This window comes from Patagioenas fasciata, chromosome 1 (assembly GCF_037038585.1).
Source record: "Patagioenas fasciata isolate bPatFas1 chromosome 1, bPatFas1.hap1, whole genome shotgun sequence".
Classification (NCBI taxonomy): Eukaryota; Metazoa; Chordata; class Aves; order Columbiformes; family Columbidae; genus Patagioenas; species Patagioenas fasciata.
Window position 1 is genome coordinate 149,225,343 of NC_092520.1, and position 18,510 is coordinate 149,243,852.

The window sequence follows — 18,510 nt, forward strand, 5'->3', positions numbered from 1 at the left end:
TCCTGGGAGGCAAGAGAAGGAGAAGCGGCATCACCCCGTACCGGCCCCGTCTGAGGCACGTGGGCGATGGCTCATCCATCATCCCAGCTCGCTTCTAAAGCTTGTGCCAAATTACAATGTAGGTCTGCTTGATCTCTGGTGAACGCGTTTAACTGTTTGCTAAACAAAAGTGATCCTGTCAGTCTGCACCCGGCTGCTTGAACTGCTCACAATTACCATTCCACCAACGTAATGATGCGTTTCCAGGTGCTGCTGCTCTGTCAGAAGTGTCGGTGGCCACGTAGCTATTTCGCAAAGCAACGCATTGCTCATGTGAAGGAGGCAGGTGATGTTGTAGCTATAGCTGTGGGAAGAGATGTTGAAGTGTACACAGGTTACATAGTGAAATAATAGTGACTGAGGCTAAATCCTGGGAAAGTTGATCCCCGATACTTTAATCGCTTGCTCCCATTCCTGCTTTCAAAGGCAGGTGCAATCCTCTGCTGGCAGTTATTGATGTATTTCAGTTAACTTCAGGGCAGGTAAGTGGTGGAGGAGAAGAATGTGTTTTCTCTGAACAGCAAAACTTCAGGGAAGGTTGCCAAGGCAAACTTGACAATTGATCCCAACAAATGCCTGTTGATGCCAGTGCAGCAGGCCTGTCAAAAAAAATTCATTCCACACCCCAGCCCAGGGGTCAGTGACAACACCCCGATTTAGGCTTAGCTAGTTAGTGCAATCTAATCATGCTGTCCAAGAGCAGGGGAAATGAAAACTGAAATGAAACGCAGAAATGGAGAACAACATTTGAAGTGGAGAAGAGAATGAAAAGTAAAAAAGTTCTGTGTATGTAGGAAAAGCTCCTCCTGCACATTGGGTTCCTAAAAGGGGAATGGAAGCAGAGCCCTTTGGAGATGCAAGATGAGTTACCCATAACACAGACCTGATGGACAGCTGGTGTTGTGCAGTTGTAGCAGTGGTTTATAAGCCTTTCAGCTTACCTTCACTAAAACAAGAAAAACACACTGCTGGATCAGACTGCTTTGCTGGTTTGCCTGATATATGGTAGTGACCCTAAGAAATGCTTCTTGGTTTTGGTTTTATTGTTTGACTCTTTTTTTTTCTGCAAAAAGTAAAGGCCAGAAATACTCCATCTAAGATGTGAGTTGACCATGGCTACTCTGAAAGCTGGCCTTAATATTCTTGCTGCTGCTCCTGCTGAAGATTTGCAGCTGTTGCTAGGAGTTCTGGAGACCCCTTGCTGCTGGAGATCAAACAGTGCTGGTCTTACCTGAAATAAAACTTGTCGCACCACTCTTGTGTTTGTGAGTGAGAATATGAGGTTGTGCAACCTCATGCAAATATGAAGAACCACTCTGATGTGCTAATGAAGACATTTTTACTGTTGATATTAATAGTTACCATGCTTTTGTCCTGCTTCTCCCCGGCCTTGTTTACTTGTTGTTGCCATTGAGACCATTTTATTGCTCCTTGGGAATGCACCTGAGTTGACATGCAAAGAGAGAAGAACAGCAGAGCCTTAAAACCCGTTTGATGAACATTCATTATGTCCTTAATAACCCTTTTAACAATGAAAGGAAAAAAAAAAATTCACCTTCCCTGCTAAAACTGCACTCATTCAAAATTTTAATTCTCAAAGCAGCTCTGTCTTACCCTCTGTATCTCCATGTTTGTTGCCAGGGCCATGCTTCCCATGGATGGCAGATTGATTTGAGCAACAGCAGGTGGGGCTGAAAGAGGCTGCTGGGTTTCTTGCTGGAGTTGGGTGGATAAATGAGCTAATAATAATTCTGTGCTATTCAAGCTACATTTCTGTATCTGACAAAATGTGAGTGTCTAATATATCGTGTTTTCACTTTTGAACATAAAACCATATAGATTTGCCCTTAATTAAAAATGTCAGTACAGTGTTGTGTTTAAGTTAATAGTAGGGAGGAGTTATTTTTTGTGTGAAGGCGGACACTGTGACTATCAAATGATAGCAAATAGTTGAATTGGAACTGAATTATTTTTCATAACTAGTTTTTGCTGGATGAAAGTTACAGAAATGAACTGGGATTAGAGGATTAAAAAAGAAAAAGTGCTGGAAAGACAGTAAGGCTCGCCCTGCAAGCATCAGGCACCATGGGCCAACCTGGAGCTGCTCTCCGGGATGTTCCTCTTTCCCAAGGGAGATGTGGGCAAGCATGTGAACTGACCGTTACGATCAGTGGAATATCCGATTGAATGGAGTCCTGCAGGAGGTATCCTTGGTATGTAATACAGTGAGTTTATGCACATAAATGCACCAGTGTGTGTACAAGAGAGCGCACAAACGTTTGCGTTGTGTCTTTGTGTAGTTGCATGCCCATCAACAGGTTGACAGGCACAAGCTCCCCTTGGACTTTCCCTTCTAAATGCTGCTGCCTGAACAGAGCAAGAAGGGGAGCAGCTGCCATCAGCAGATCCATGCAGAAACCTCCATTTTCCCTTGTAGCATCCTCAAGAGAAGGCAACTTCCAGGCAGCGATCAGGAACCCTTGGGCAGGCTTGCTCTGCTGCTCAGGGAGCTCCTTTGATGCTCAGCCTTGAGGAAAGGGGGAGAGTGGGCCAGGAGGCAGATGAACCAGTATGAAAACACTTGGTACTGTGATGTGTGGTCTGGCTCTTGCAGGACTTGCAAATGGTACAGATTAGGGCATGGCTCACAGCATGGAAACTGGGAATACTGGCTTGTGGCATCAAGAAATGTCATGAGGTCATACTTATGTGTGCTTGGTACTTGAACATAGGCTAGATGTGGGAGGAGGAAGCAGTATGGGTACCACATCCACATCCCTCCTTGAGGGAAAAATATTGGTGCATAACATCACTGGAATGGGTAAAAAAGGAGCAAGCAAGGCTGCACTTTCTCCTCACTCCATTTTAGAAATAAAGCCCTAATGCTGTAAGGGAGACTCAGGTTTCTTGCTAAGCTTTCACACACACCTACCCACTGAGTTTTTATATATCTTAAATCAACATTATCTGGCGTTGTTTAAATTCAGTTAAATTACACTCTCCATGCAGTAAAAAAATTGTGTTCGTACAGCCCTTTATGCGTGTATGTCTGTGTGTGTGCCTTGAAAATGCCTCTCAGCGTGGACTGCAGGTGGCCTTGGATACCATCTGTGATTTATTTCTGGAAAGAATTAAAATACCAGCACCATTTGTTAGCCTGTTTTTACAGTGAGTCAAAAATGTACAGCGCTGCTTGGCTACGACTGCCAGGGCTACATTTGCTCCTGAAACCGTGAGTGCCCTTCTGACACTTAATGTTACTTGGGTCAGGCCCTTGGAGCAATCCCTCTGGTTAGGCATTTGATGAAACATCGTCATAGAGACTTCACAAAATACCCTGTGCTAGTGGATGTTACAGACTTGAGCCACAGATCGCGTCCAAGCTGTCGGAAACATCTTTGCGCAACGTTCTTCTGAATCACCCTTTGACAATAGGCTTTTGGGGTAATTGGTGCTCTTGTATACGTATGTGGTGGCTGTCCTGAAGCTAGACAAAATTGCTGACTGATTTAATTGTAATTGATGGCTGAAAAGGCTGCCTGATAATTTGAATCAGAGACTTAATGGCCTTTACAACACAGTGCATGGGATGATGGCCAAATTACTTCAGCCAGTGTAATTTATTTTTGAACCTGGTCTCTATGAAGTGCTGATCCCTCCCTGTTTTGGGGTGTACTCCACCTCTGCTCAGTTTTTCTGCTTTTCAGTGATCAAATGTCAATCAAGGCACAGACTTTTATTTACTCAAAACCTGAACTGGTTTAAGTGCAACCCTGAGCTCTGATGCAGAGGCAGTATCTGTGCAGCGTAACTGCACTGACAGTGGTGGAAGCTGGATGTCCCTGCTGGAATGGACAGATGTGTGTGTAACTCACCCTTGGACACTGGTATTTACAGGCAGATCCCTTCCTAGACCATTACTTCTGTCATGGGTGCAGGTCCTTCTGCGCTGTCTTTCAAAGACTTGCTGGCTTTTCAAATGCATCTTCTTGGAGAAGAGCCCCCATCAGCTCTGAGAGTAGCTGCTCCATAGCCTTCCTCAGGCACTGCATCATCATTCTGACTACTTACATGTTGGGGACTGATGCTAAAAATCTGGAGAATGGAAAATGCTGTTGTCTTATTGGGACAAGACATCTATTTAGATTTTTATGTAGGCTGTGCAGAGAGAAACCTATGACTGTATTTTGCAGATATTCAGGTCTGCTTTTCACTTTTGGCTGATGTGGTTTGCTCAGTTCCAAGGGTTAATTACTCGTTCCCACAGCCATTTCTTTTTTTCCTGGCCTGCTGTCCTTGTCTTTATGAAAACTTTGCTCAAAGAATGGCCAGGTAGCACTTACTATTGTCATGCTAAATCAACAGAGACCTGCCTTCACTGGTCCTTACCAAGGCTCAGCAGAAAAAATGGTTCTCAGCACACATCTGTCAAGGATAACCTTCAGACTTTCTGTGAAGGCTTAGCAGGAGTATTTGGGGCACTCTGCTTATCCCCAGACTTTCAAATGGCTCCTTCAAGCAATTTGGGCAGTGCTGGAATAGGGTTGCTCTGATTTACTCCGAAAACCGAGGCAACCCCCCAGACATCTCAGAGAGAGCCGTGATCACGAATGGCCTTATGGGGCTGTACAGCTTTTTCTGGCACCCATGAACCTTGGGAGATGACAGGTGTGATTGCACCCCATCTGCTTAGGTGAGATATATGTTATTTCATCCCCTCACATAATGGTTTGGTTGAAGAACTCACCCAATGATCTCCTGTTTGCTATGTTATTCCTCTGGTTTCTGTGGGCTCTACAGAGGCGCCTGCACTGTTTGTGCTGTCTGTAAGTCAGGCACATCGTGAATTATTAGTCTTTTATTGGGCTTCAGTGGTTTCTGGGATTTTCAGGATTTACATGGATCCTGTATAAATTCTGAATAAGCAGGCAGCTCAGTTTGATAACCTCATGTTGCCTCAGCATTGCAGGGAACATGTGAGTTTAGCAGGAAAGGTTTTGTTTATTTATATTTAGCTGTGACATTGTTTGACTTAAAATCTTTTTTTCCCCTTCAACTCTAACTCTTAAGCTTCTACCCCCATCCAAGTTTGAAAATGTAATGAAAATTCATGAATTGTAGTATTGGTTAAAGTGCTACAGGTTTGTTTTTTAAATGGCACGCTTCTGGATATGTGTTTGTTTTGTTTTCTTAATGGATGCCAGGGGCTTTTGTCCATTTACAGATTAAATCTGTTCAGCTTCTCTTTGTTTTTTTTTTTCTCTTCATGTTTCTGTCCTGGAGAGGTTTCCCTTGATATTAGGGTCCAGCACAGCTGCTGTCCTGGTTGCTTTGCCCATCAGCCTTGGATGCTCACCTTGGTGAATAGGTTTGCCAGTGGCAGGGTACCCGCTGGCTGCTGGTCTTGCTGGCTGGGCTGCTGGGCTAGGGGAGAAGCCGGACAGCTGGGACCTTTCTTCCTTCCACTGATCCCTGGCTGTCATTCAGCACTTACTATTAATATTTACACTGAATTGGCCTCTGGAGGTCCCAGCTGAGATCAACATCCTGCTGTGCTGGCCACTGACTGTCACTGGGATGTTGTCATCACTGCAGAGGACTTGTGAACAGAGAGGTGACAGTACGGGGAAGAGAAATTTTATTATTGCCACGTGGGAAACTGGCTGAGATGAGCACTGTTTCTCAGTGTTTGCGTTGTAGGTGCTTGTTGCCGAAATGCGAATGACTTCTGCCCATTAGAAGGTAGAAGATATTTGAGGTGGGTTAGGGTACCCAGAGGATCTGTGGGGACCCCCCTGCCCTTCAGCAGCAGAGGGAGGACACCTTGGGTGGGTGTCTGAAGTTAGCTGTAGGCACTGGTAATCAGGCACCTTCTCCTCTGATTTCTGCAGCGGGACCTCCATCAGGATCTGAGCTGGTCCATGTAACACCAGCAAGGACCCTAATGGAACCCAGAGAACCACTCAGAGATGCCCTGAGAGCCTCTGGCACCATGCTGGGGTGGGGTCGCTCCCTGCCTTGTTCCTACATTGCATCAAGCCCTGAGCCAGGCCACCTCATAGCTGAGCACGTGGAAATGAGCATGATGCAAGACCTGGCTGCTTTGTCATGCTTTCCCTGAAGAAGATTATGCCTGAGGCTTTCAAAGGAACCTAAAAGTGTTAGATCTCTCACTTGCCTGACTTTCCACTGGATTTCCATTAAAAAAACAAAAAAACAAAAAACCAAAAAATCCTAGCCTGCCACAAACCCTCTGCCAAGCTGAAGGGCGTTGCCTTTGAGGAAATATTGATGTGACTACTAAAACTCCTCAAGAGAAAACCAGCTGCTGCTGCTTAATATTGCAGGATCATCTTTCCCTCTATGAAAGGAATTCAAATGCTGCAAATTGAAGGTGTTTTTGAGAAAGACATAGGATCTGGCTCTGTGACCGACACGTCTCCACATCATGTAAAGCAGCTCTCAGAACAAGGTGCCACGCTATCGTGAGGCCATAGCCCAAGTTGTTGCCAGTGCAGGATCATTCCCCACAGGATGACTGGTCTTGAAATTACATCAAGTCCAGTTTTAATTCAACCTGACATAGAGCTTTATTGAGAACTTATGTAAATACATGAAAATGAACGTGATGTAATATTAAAATTGAAGAATTGACTTGAAGTAGTATACTGGAGTAAATATAAAATGGGCAGTATAAAAATTTGGCACAGATGAAACATTATTCACATTACATTCTTACTTTTGTTGGCAAAATTATGCCAATAAAATAATACGGTATGTGTTGGAATGGGGCAAAACATGCCTTGAAAACAAGTTGCCATGCTGCCAGCAAGTAATTGGGCTTCGGTAATTAAGACCTGACTGTACGCTTAACTGGGCTGCAGGGAGCCTTGGGGATGCTGAGCATTGCGGAGGGTCACACAGGCACCAGGAGAGCCAAGAGCGGATAGCAGGGCAGCATCTCGTGGTATAGAGGACTGGTGACAAGGATATATGTCTGTCTGTCTGTCCCAGGGCTCTTTAGCCCCTCTTCTCCTCCTACCACCAGAGAGGTAATACAACCTGTTTTCTCACAGCGGTGCAGCAGTGGTAATTAATGACAGCTGCTTCAAAGGTGGAGCATTTCCTGCGAGTGCTGAGGTTAAACGCATTCTCTAATCAGAAGATGCATTAATGAAAAACAGACATGCTGGATCTCCCCAGCTGAATCAGTTGCTCATTTTTCTCTTTAGCAGAAATAAAGATGCTTGGAGCTCCTTTGAATGTTGTGCAATATGATGCTCACCGTTTTTTTCTTTCTACTACTGCTTCCATGGCATGGCTGTTAGGTTAATGATGGCCAGTGTTGCTTACAGCTTTTATAATGGCTTTAAGGTCTCATGTTATAAGTCACTGGGAATGCACTATTGACAGGTTTATCACCTGTACTTGGCGGGGAGAGTCACTCCAGTGTGTGACATCTCAGGGCTGTCCCACCTCCGAGAGGTGGCTCTGGACTGCGTATCATGCGGTGGCTGCAGGAGGCTGCCCAGACGCCTGAAAGCCAGCATTGCAGCCTTTTCCATGCTGTCCCTGGTAGTTTCTTTGGCTAACTGCACGTTAGTCTGGCCCTGTACCCTTTTGCTCCCTGCCCCTACACAGCCATGGCTGTGCAAAAACCGCATAAGGCTCTTAAGAGCGAGTGGGGAGTTGTCACGCTAATGCCTTTTGCCCCTTGAGCACCTCTGGCGCCAGCCCTGGGGCTGTTTAAAGGCAGGGCTGCAAACTGAGCTTGCCAGTTGTTTAAGTGATCTCTCTCGATCTGAATTAAAAGAATTAAAATTCTTGGTGGATTATAGGTTGTAGCCATGACAACAAATTCTCTCCCTTTCTCTTTTTTTTTTCTAGATTTGTCTTGCATTTCAGAAATGTTGCCAAACAAAACTCCTCCTTTTCTTTTTTTTCTTTTAATGTTTCAGGTGATAGAAGCATTAAATTAAAAAGCAAAATAAATGGTCATCAGCATTTTGATGACTGTATATGCTTTATGCCTGGTATCTTCTTGTGAAACTGAAAATCTGTTGACTGTGCAAGTCAATAAGGCTTTTGTTCAGTGGTATTAGAAGGAATTTTGCTAGCCTAAAAGAAGTGAAAATAATTACTAACAGGAGTTCTTGTGCAGTGTATACCTGTAATAGTTAAAGGGAAAGCTGCTTAAATTTATTCTGACAATTGCAGATACAGCACTGGAGGAATCATTTGAATTATTCATTCTGCAACAAGGAAACATCCCACTTGTCTTCTCTTCAGAAATGAAATGCCGGTCTGATTTAAAATATACTTTTATGGGTTGTTTTCCTTTTTTTGTTTTTAAAGTAATTTTGCCATTTCAAGGCTTCTATTAGAATTAACTGTGAATGTAGGTTTTTAAAGAAAATTATTCTGATATCTGAAAGAACAAAACTGATTTTTTTACATAAACTGCTTCTTGTAGAATAAGTTTAATGAAATTCAGCTTTCTTTCATAAATAATGCAGCACTTGCATTTGATTAGGTGAAGCCTAGAGGAATTTCTACCTAATCAGATGCATAGCAAGAAGGATATTGCCTGCAGACTGCTACCATTATCAATGGTGGTGGCAAGGAAAATACAGCTCCATGTGTGTCCAGATAGAAAGCTTTGTTTCTTCAGAGAAGCTGCAAAACAAGGTATATATGTTCTAACAACTGATTCCTTGAGCCTCAGAGTGTCTTGGCTATTTATAAAATAAGACCTGGTTCTGAGTATTTTCATTTTGTGGCATGAAGAGACTTGAGGTTAACTGGAGAGCTCTTTGTCCTGGTAATGGGTTTCTGACCCTTCCAAGAAATGAATACATGTGAGGAAGAGACAACCTTTACATCAGAGAGCTTATGGTCAAAGTAAGCAAGGTGGACATTGGGAATCATTTGGACCTATTCCAAAAGTCTTGAAGATGACACAAACCTCTTGATACCATGAAAATGGAAAAAGAAAAAAGTATATGTGCCATCATTTATTAAAATGTCACACACAGCAAAAAGCAAACCAGTTTACAAGTGGTGTATCTGCAAGTTTTGCAGAAACATTTTGAGAGTTTTGAGTAAATGTTGCTTTAATTAGTCACCTGTGGTCAAATTTCATGATACCCTGTAAATCCAGCCACAAGAGTTTTTTCTGCTCTGGTTTTATCCTCAGGAAGCTGTTATTAACAGCAGTGGGTGTGCATGAAGAGAGGCCAGTGTGAGTAAGGCCATTAGTCCTTTAGTCATCATCCATATTAATGAATAAGAAATGGCCTGGTCCCCTTTCTCTAGCCCTGAGGCCAACTGGCGTAAATTGACCTGCAAGCATTCAGATAGTGCTTGTGTCTTCTGAGACACAGTGGCTGAGCCCAAGCTGGCTTTTGGGACCAGACCCTGGTCTGGGCTCACCCCTGGACCACTCCTGGGAACTATCTGAGGCTGGTGTTAAACAGTTAGGGATCATGTTAATAGTATAACAGTGTGAATGATCATGGGCTCTGGCTCTGGTTACTTTATTAGAAGTGATGCTTTCTTAGGGCTTGGTTATTCTCTGGGCTGATCTGAATTGAGTGGCATCTTGCTCTACCACTGTAATGAAGTAATACTCCAAATAAAAGAATAAAGATCTGAACCCTAATGGCAAAGCCCCAACAACACTGCCTTATCTCTTAACATTTACTTGGATGTGTAAAATTGCAAATGTCAGAAGTTCTTTGGGATGGATGCTAAGCGGGTTTAAGCTTAAGGTTCTTTTTTCACTTACATTTCTTGGAAAGGGCAATGAGATGTAATGAATAAATGTAAAACACAAGAAATAGAGCCCAGAATCTATGGGAGATGTGCTTGCATCCTGTGATTTGCTGTCAAGAGGTTTTAGTGCTGAGCTTAGAAGTGTATTTATGGAACTGCTGGTCAGAACTGTGCAGTTTAAAGGTGAAATCAGTTCTCTTTTTTAATCTTGAGTTTTCATTCCTCTCAAAATTGGTGCAAGCAAATCTCCTGGGCCTGAAATGTCATGGGAGCACTGGAGGCCAAGAATAGAATTAATTTCTGAAAGTTTGAAAGCAAAATCATCAGGTTTTGGGCTGTAAAATGGTAATCTGTTTCTGACTTTCCCAAGAACTGCCTGAAATACTTCTGCCCACTCATAACTCAAGCGACTTCATGTCAGATATTAGAGCTGTTTTTATGTGTGAGTACTGACAGAAGTAGTACATGGCTTTTATCATAGCCAGCTGGAAAGAAAGGCCTCAAAAGTATAACTCCTAAACCTTTTTTTGGTCCAAAACTATGTCAAAGTCCCATAGAAGAAATGGGAAAAAAAGATAAGTCCTCAGCCATTTTCCCTAGGATAGATAGAATGTTCTTCGCTCAAGGTCCTGGTCAAGGTATCCCATAGAGTTGCATCCCAAGTGCTGAAGAGCAAGCAAGCCAGTCCTTCCTGTTGTTCCCCTGCTGTTGCTGTGGGAAGCATTTCTCCCAGCCTGCTTCAGCTGGGAAGGCTTAGCCTTGATAGACAGTGGATTTTAGGGCCAAGGTCAAGACTCAGCACTATACCCTTATGACTCTCTTGGCTTTAGCTGATGCTTCTCCAAGCACAGGCAGCCTCTCGCATCCCAAGATGTGCAGACTCACTGAGTAGCTTCAGTGATGGAAAGTGATGCTGTTTCTGTGCCATCTGCAGCCCAGCTTCAGATTTCATACTCTTTGCTCCTCTGTGACAAGATCAATTAGGGAATTCTTCAAAAATCATTTGAGCAGGGAGTGCAGGTAGTGTGGGCAAACAGACACGGGGCAATGCGGACATTTGAGACATGTGAACTGCACCTGAGAGCTTGCAGCAGAAGTGGTTACCTCTGAGAGACGGGATGCTTATCTGTACCTGAGGGATGTTGACAGAGTCCACAGTCGTTAGTTACTGAGTGGTGGTCACTACATTTGTCAGTATAACAGGCAAAGTTTTTTAAAAAAGTATTTGCATCCTTGACTGCTGTCTCCTGGACTATGTGGCTTTGCAATCATCGTCAACTAAGCTTGGTGTCAGGTGGAAAAAGGATTTTGGGGCTTTTCTCTTGCTTAGTTGTAGGAAACATCCTGGTTTTGTTATCAGTGCATGTCCACTTTTCCTGGAGTTCCCTCATGCTTCACACTGTGTTCATCTCCCCAGGTTCTCCCCCACGGAAGATGCTGCCAGAATCACTTATGTGCAGTGGAGCGAAAATGTGAATGATACAAATGTTGCAGCAGTGTATAAAATGCTAAATTATTCATGGTACTTCAGCACAGAAAATCCCAGGGCTGAACTGACATAATGAAAAACTCCAGGGAAAAAAAAAAAGAAAAAAGCAACCACACACAAAAACAAACAAAGAAACAAAAACACCATGGAAGGTCTTATATTAAAACCAGTTGCAGACTTTAGAGTTAGACTGTATTATAGAATCTTAATCCCTTCTTCTTCCTTTAAATGCCCCTCCTCATGCTGTACCCTGGGCTATCATAGCCAACTGCTTTTAACATCATTATCCACATCACTTTCCCATGAACAGGGACCTAAGGGAAAGAAATGTCAGATGACTGGTCCTGGTCCAAAATAGAAAATCTGTACTGGCAGCAGGATTTGCAACTAGATCTTCTCAAACCGAAGCCTTGACCATCTTTAACCTGCTTCTTCCTCTGTATCATGAATGAAATAATCATCAGGAATTGTTCAGTGGGCAAGCGCCTGTGCACCATCTCATACCAGAGCAGCAGACAGACACACAGCTGGTCTCCCAGCTTGCCTGGGAACCCCATGGGCTGCTGCCACAGCTTTATTTCTTTATCGTAATGAAACCTTAGTTTTCACCCATCTATGACACAAAGGGTCCTGGGTGTTAATCTTGCCCTGGATCACTTTCACCTCTGGAGTTTTCTGGTGTAAGACATACAAACAAAAATATTGATGTAGGTGTACAATTTTGTCTGAGAATTGGACCACAATGTGCTTCTTAATTCATGGCAAATTTTAATGGAGATGCACAGTGCCCAATATGTAGTGTTATAACTGAAACAGGTAGATGTAAAGGTCAACAGATCAGTTAAAAGGAGAACTGAACCAAGTGGTGAAAAAATACAACTTGAAGCTTAGGAAATTAATAGTGTTAAGCAGTCTGTTTCCAGATATTTTTTTCATTTTGCTTGATCCTGAAAACATGGTTCAACAGCTGATTTCAAGTTTCCTTTTGCACTTTATTATCACTTTTATTGTAGAAAACTGATTTAAAAAAACAAAACAAACACAAACAACAACAACAAAAACCAGATCAATTTGAACAGTGTTGTATTGGCTTCTGTACATGTCAAAACATACTTCCATTGGAAACATATTTTTGACAAAACAGTTCTTGCTTGTTTAAAAACATTTTGAATAAAGACATTCAAACTGCTTTAGTCACTTTGCCTTTTGCTTGAAGGGTAAAATAGGCTTTCAAAGCTGTTCAGTGTTCCCTTTTGCCCGGAGGCATGCAGGAACTGTAGGAGAAGATCTGATTTGCAGTTTCTTTGGGAGTTGAAAAGGTTCCTCAGGATCCCACAAGGATGGGCAACAAATGAAGAGAGAACAGTGTTTCCTAGCCAGCATCCTTTGCTTTACCAAGTGCTAAACAGCAGTGGTGGCAGCATTAGTAACCTCAGCATTATTTGTCAATTAATGAGTGTCTGTAACTTGATATTTTATTTTTCCTAGGCTCTACCCTCGTCACGCAAGTGCTCTCAACAACCTGGGGACGTTGACCAAAGATGTGGTGGAGGCAAAGGACTACTACAGACGGGCCCTTCAGTTAAACCCTCACCACAACAGAGCTCTCTTCAATCTCGGCAACCTGCTCAAGTAAGTTGAATGTGGAACTGGCACCAAGGAAATTCACATTCTCTCTACACATATCAGCAAAGTAGTTTTTGCTGCCAAGTGGTGAAGGAATGGCATTATTTCCTATTGGTGGTCAAGACTTCCAGCACAAAGGTGAGGCTTAGTTTGAATATCCTTATACTGTCCACCACATCACTTCAGGTGCTGTTTAGAGTTGTGCTTCAGCTGGAAGCAATTCACTTGTTCCCAGTCAGGAAGCAAAAAATGAGGTGCCTGAACCCAACTAGTCACCTGAGACTCCCATCTCAATGAAGCAGTGTAAGCCTTTCCAGTGGAGCATTCCATGTTGTTCCAAGACAGGCATGTGATGCAGATCTAATAAATAACACACATCCAACAAATCCCCCTCTGCACGTTCCCACTTCTCCTCATCAGCTGTGTGGAAAGTTGATGCCTAGTTTAGGCATAAGCAGTGAACCCTGAGGTGCTGAGACCAGCAGAAGGTTCATCCTGTTGCAAAGGGGGTGGGTCTGCAATTGAGGGGAAAGCTGGCTTTACATCCCTGTACGGTTACTCTGCTGAGCAAGAGAACAAGTTAATCAGCTCATAATTTCACTCATTGTTATTTAGGGTGTCAGCCTTGAGCAAGGAGAACAGCAGACGATCATAATCATGTGAATTAATTTGACTAACCATATCTAAATGCTGGACTTAAATCTACACAAGAAGCTTTGCAAGTATGATAAGATCCACTTGGGGTGCAATTAAAAATATGTATATCTCTACTCATGCATTACTATTTCACACCAGCAAAAACCCCCTTGTTTTTGTGAGGATAGTGTGTTATTTGCTGACAGAACTGCATAAACTACATCAGTAAAAGCAAAGTTATCAGAATAATATTACAAGTAAACTTGATGGATTTGGGTAAGAATATTGCAGCTGAATAATTCCTAAATAAAAAGTAGATGAGTGCTTTACTGAAAATACTAGAAAGAAAGGAAAATGGTAAAGACAGTCTTATTGCAAGAGAAATGGAAGGTCTTTGTATTATTCATCGAATTCGGTTGATTGAAATTAATCTTAGGTGGCAATGCTGTTTAAATATACATATTGTCCTTTTAATCCATCATGTTTGCCTTAGTTATTATTCTCTGTGATTTTTTAAAAATATAAAATATTAATACAAAAGGATGTAAGCCAGAAGCAGCATCAGGACATCCCATGTCAATAACGCTTAAATCTGGCCCGTTGATGGGCTCTTATGACCCAACAGATGCATATAAACTGGATTTGTTGCACTGGCGAAGCACAAAGGAGGCATGTGGGAAAATCTCTTAGAACTGCTGTTTGTTTTCTGTGCAATATGTCATGTTTTTCCTAATGTGATAGTTAAGATATTGCGTGTTTTGTTGAACTGTATGTGCTCTGCATCCTTCTGTGATGCCATAATTGCAGTATGTTAAAAGTGTGTGATGGTTGTGCTAATCTAATTAAAATAAAGCACTCAGGTTCCACCGACCCTTTTCCCAGAGCCATTTGCTCATATTTTCTAGACTTTTTTTTTAGGCTTTCCAAACAACCTAGTACATCTGAACACACCAATAGTATTAATTATAATGGAAACTGAGTGGGCTCATCTCCCTATTCAGCTTTAAAAAATCCTAAATTAGGTAGAGTTCATGGTGGAAGGACTAGCATGTACATAAAGGAGATTCTGTGCAGGCAGATCCTATATTAATATCTCCCCTAAAACACAGCCCAAACCCCTTTGCCAGGATCTTTCCTGGATCATCCGTCAGCATAGAAGAGATCATCAGCCATGCTGGTGGTAAGGTGTTTTGTAGGATGACCACATGGGAATGAGGCAGAGATTTCAAGCTCCCCCTTCCTACAACTTTGTCTTTATTTGTATTTTCTACCTAGCTCTCCAAATTATCCTTTCATGCGTATGTATATAGGGCAACCAGTTTTCTGCAGACACTAAATACTAGTATAATCTAGGTAATAAATGAAAATCTGCAGAATATTACAGGCAGATATTATTTTCTGGCTGTGCTATGAGACATCATGAAGAGTGTTTTGATTTTTAAACATATGGCAGAGAGAGAATAGATGGTCAAGCCATAAAAGCATTTTCTGTCCTCTTTGCAGAGGCTTCAGTGCATGGTGCAGATCAGGAAAATCCAAATCAGCAACATTTGAGGCACGTTCGGTAACAGCACTTCTTGTACTGAGACACATAACAAAGCTGTCTGGCATGGGGAATTCCTGGTTGAATTCTGCCAAGTTCGTTATACCCATCCCTGCTCGTAGTGTGCAAATCTGATGGTGGATATTAGATTTCACCTCCTCTGGAGTGCTGAGAAAGGGGAACTCCAAGATTTTGGAGGGATGGGTTTGCTATTTCCATGTGGGAATCTGCCTCTCATTATTCCATGTAAATAAGCTCTCTATTTAAGCATCCATTGCTTGTGATTCAAGCTTGAGTAAAAATCTGTTTTGAGGACTACATGGCAGAATTTTAAAGTTCTTTTTTTCTGCAGAAGTCCTAGATATAAAAGGATGTTTCCATTTTCTGTTTGCACATAACAAAGACAGCTATGTGCCAGAAGATGAATGTACTCAGGAAGCATTGCAGGGTAATGGCTGAATAAGCCTTTGGTTTTGTTTACATCTCCTAAAATAAAGTTGTATGTCATCATTTTCTTGCCTAATATAAATATTGGAGAGTAGATAATTAAACAATGCCAACAGATTTCTTAGTTAAAATAGACCCAAAAGATGGCCTACCTAAAAGCAAGAAATCTTTCTCCACTTCTGTGATCAGTGACACAGAGCAGCCTGATGCTACTTTCTTGTGTTTTGTTTTGAAGTTTCCCATTATATCAATATTTACCTCCTCTATATAGATTCAGTTTTGTCGAGATACAGCTTGAAAAACTAAGGTAAATATCATTCAGAATACCTCACAAATCTATAGCCTGTGAGATATTCTGTAAAGAGACAAGAAATAAAATATCATGAACATTTGAAGTAAATATTTGTCTCAGCTTTCTGTTGGAGGAAGGATGGGAGACAACTTATTTGCATTACTGTATCTGTCCGTATGTGAAGCATTCCCAACATTCAGTACAGTATTTCTTATGAAGAAAAGCCTCAAAACTCTTACGTGCTTTGTGAGTGTTATGGCTGCATTTTCAAGGGGAAAATGAAATGCCTAGAAACAATACCCAGTAAAATATTGAGTTTATTTGAAGGACTGATTCTCTTCTGAATGTAGAATAACACACAAGGTGTTCTGTGCATTTGTTCCTGTGATTTAGTTCAAGTTTAGCAAACTTATATATTCAGAGGAAGAAGAACTGTCTGCCCTCTCCAGTACAGGCTTCTGGATATGTTGTGTATGTGAATGTGCTGACACGGGCTTGTATAACTGCTTGAAGATGCTGGAAAACATCAGATAGCTATTACGTGTATTGAGATTTAAGATCTTTCAGAGACTGAAACATTCCTCCCTTCCATTCAAAGATGCAAAGTGAGTGATAATGCTCTGTGATACTGCATCTGGCTTTCTGGATGGTCTCTGGTTAGGATATCCTGCACTGCATGAAGGGCTGTAGTTATCTGTCAGTATCACGTACATATTGTAGCCTGTTTATTAAAACAAAAAACAAAACAACAACAAAAACCCACACAAAACAAAGCACAAACAAACAAACAAAAAACCAACCAACCAAACCAAAACAAAGCAACAACAAAAAATCCTACCTCTGCAAGTGTCAAATTTACAGTAGATTAAAAACATAACGTAGGTTGGAACAGACCTCTGGAGATCATTTGTTCAAGCCCGCTGCTCAGAGCAAGTCTTAATTGGATCAGATTGCTCTGGGTTGTGTCCAGCTGAATCTTGAACACCTCCAAGCACAGAGATGCCACAGTCTCTCCATGCAGCTTGTTCCACTGTTTGACCACCCTCGTGGTGAAAAATATTTCTCCTTATATCTAATCAGAATTTCCCATGTTCCTACTTGGATCTGTTGCTTCTTGTGCTGTCATCGTGCACCTCTGAGAAGAGTTTGGCTCTGGCTTCTCTGTGTCCTCTGACCAGGTAGTTGCAGGCGGCACTGAAGTCACCCCTGAACCTTCTGTAGGCTGCACAGGCACAGCTCACTCAGCCTCTCCTCAGTGCAACGGGTGCTCTTGCCCTGGCCTTTGGTGGCCCTCTGTTGGGCTTCCTTTGGGAAGTCTGTGACTTTCTTGTGGTGGGGAGCCCAACTCTGGCAGACATTGCTCCAGATGTGGTCTCACAAGTACCATGTAAAGGGGAAGAATTGCTTCCCTGGACCCACTGTTGGCTGCCTTTGCCACGCAGGGTACGTTACTGACCCACGGTCAACTTGTTGTCCACCAGGATGCCAGTCATTCCCTAACCTGTGTTCATGCACAGGGTTATTCCATTCCGGGCGCAGGACTTACTTTTGCTTTTGTTGAACTTTCTGAGGTTCTCATCAGACTTGGTCCCTCTGAAAAGCAGCCCTGCCTTGCAGTGTGTTGCCTGCTCCCCCACTTTGGTATAGATGAATGGCAAAGGTGTGCATCTAAATTATCTGAATCCCTTTTAAACCAGGGAACCAAACAGGCTTAGAGGCTTCCTTTCAGACAGGCAGTCTTAGACACTGCAAGCTCCCTTTGGATTGTGGTGTGAAACCAACATGAGATGTTCAGAACAGTTGCAGAGCCCTTGTTGAGTTGTGTGTTTCTGGTTATAATGCAGCCAAACTAACTTCACAAAACAAAGCAAATCTTGAAAGTTAAAAAGTCCTCTAGAGCCTTAATTCCTAGGTTGCTCTTTCTGTTGCAAATGAAATTTGCTTCAGCGCTAACAGCCCACACACAGCCCCGTGCAACGCCAGACTTCTGCAGGGTGGTTTTGGCTGATGCTTCTCCAACTGTGGGGCACTTGCAAAAATATGGAAGGGATGCTTCTGGTGGAAAGAGCTGTTCCTCCACTCGGCTCGAGCACGCTGGTTGTAGAGGGAGGCTGGGAGCTCAAGAGGGAGTCAGGAGAGGGCATTGCAAGGCAACAGAATTTTGGGAAAAATTGGATTAAGTGATCATAGACTCCACGTGTCAGTTGAAGTTGTTCCTCTCTCTGTCGTAGCGAAGGTACACATTACCTAACTTTTCCTGCTCTAGATGCCCAGTTTACGGTAAATTAGTGTATTGGACTGTTCTTCCAATGCTCTGCGCTCTCCCAAATTGCAGGAGATTTATATAAGCAACGGCCTCAATCTCGCAACGCGTTGGCCTTGATCCAGAAAAGCACTTCAGCTGGTAATTAATTTTCAACTTGCATACATAAAAGTTAAGTACGCGTTTAAGTGCTTGGCCTCGCGCTTGGTATCTTGCAGGCCTGAGCCCTCTGAGAAACTACTGGATCTGCTTTTTTGAATGTAATTCAGTCTGTCCTATAAAAAGATGCCATAATCTTTCCCTCTCTGCCCCCACTTTCAGGAGACAAACATTGTTCTTGGATCAAAAGAAAAAAAAAGCCATTTTGAAAAAAAAAAGAGTAATCAAGAGGGCTGCCCCAT

General features: G+C 42.6%; 1 protein-coding gene across 3 annotated transcripts in view; it reads left to right on the top strand.

Annotated features, from left to right (window-relative positions):
• TMTC1 (transmembrane O-mannosyltransferase targeting cadherins 1) overlaps positions 1-18,510 on the top strand; it is a 150,009-nt gene that overhangs the window by 111,892 nt on the left and 19,607 nt on the right. For all 3 annotated transcript variants that reach the window (XM_065841836.2, XM_065841827.2, XM_071817312.1), the window contains exon 12: positions 12,791-12,934. In XM_065841836.2, coding sequence (XP_065697908.2) covers positions 12,791-12,934 — 144 coding nt within the window. The remainder of the gene's footprint in view (positions 1-12,790; positions 12,935-18,510) is intronic.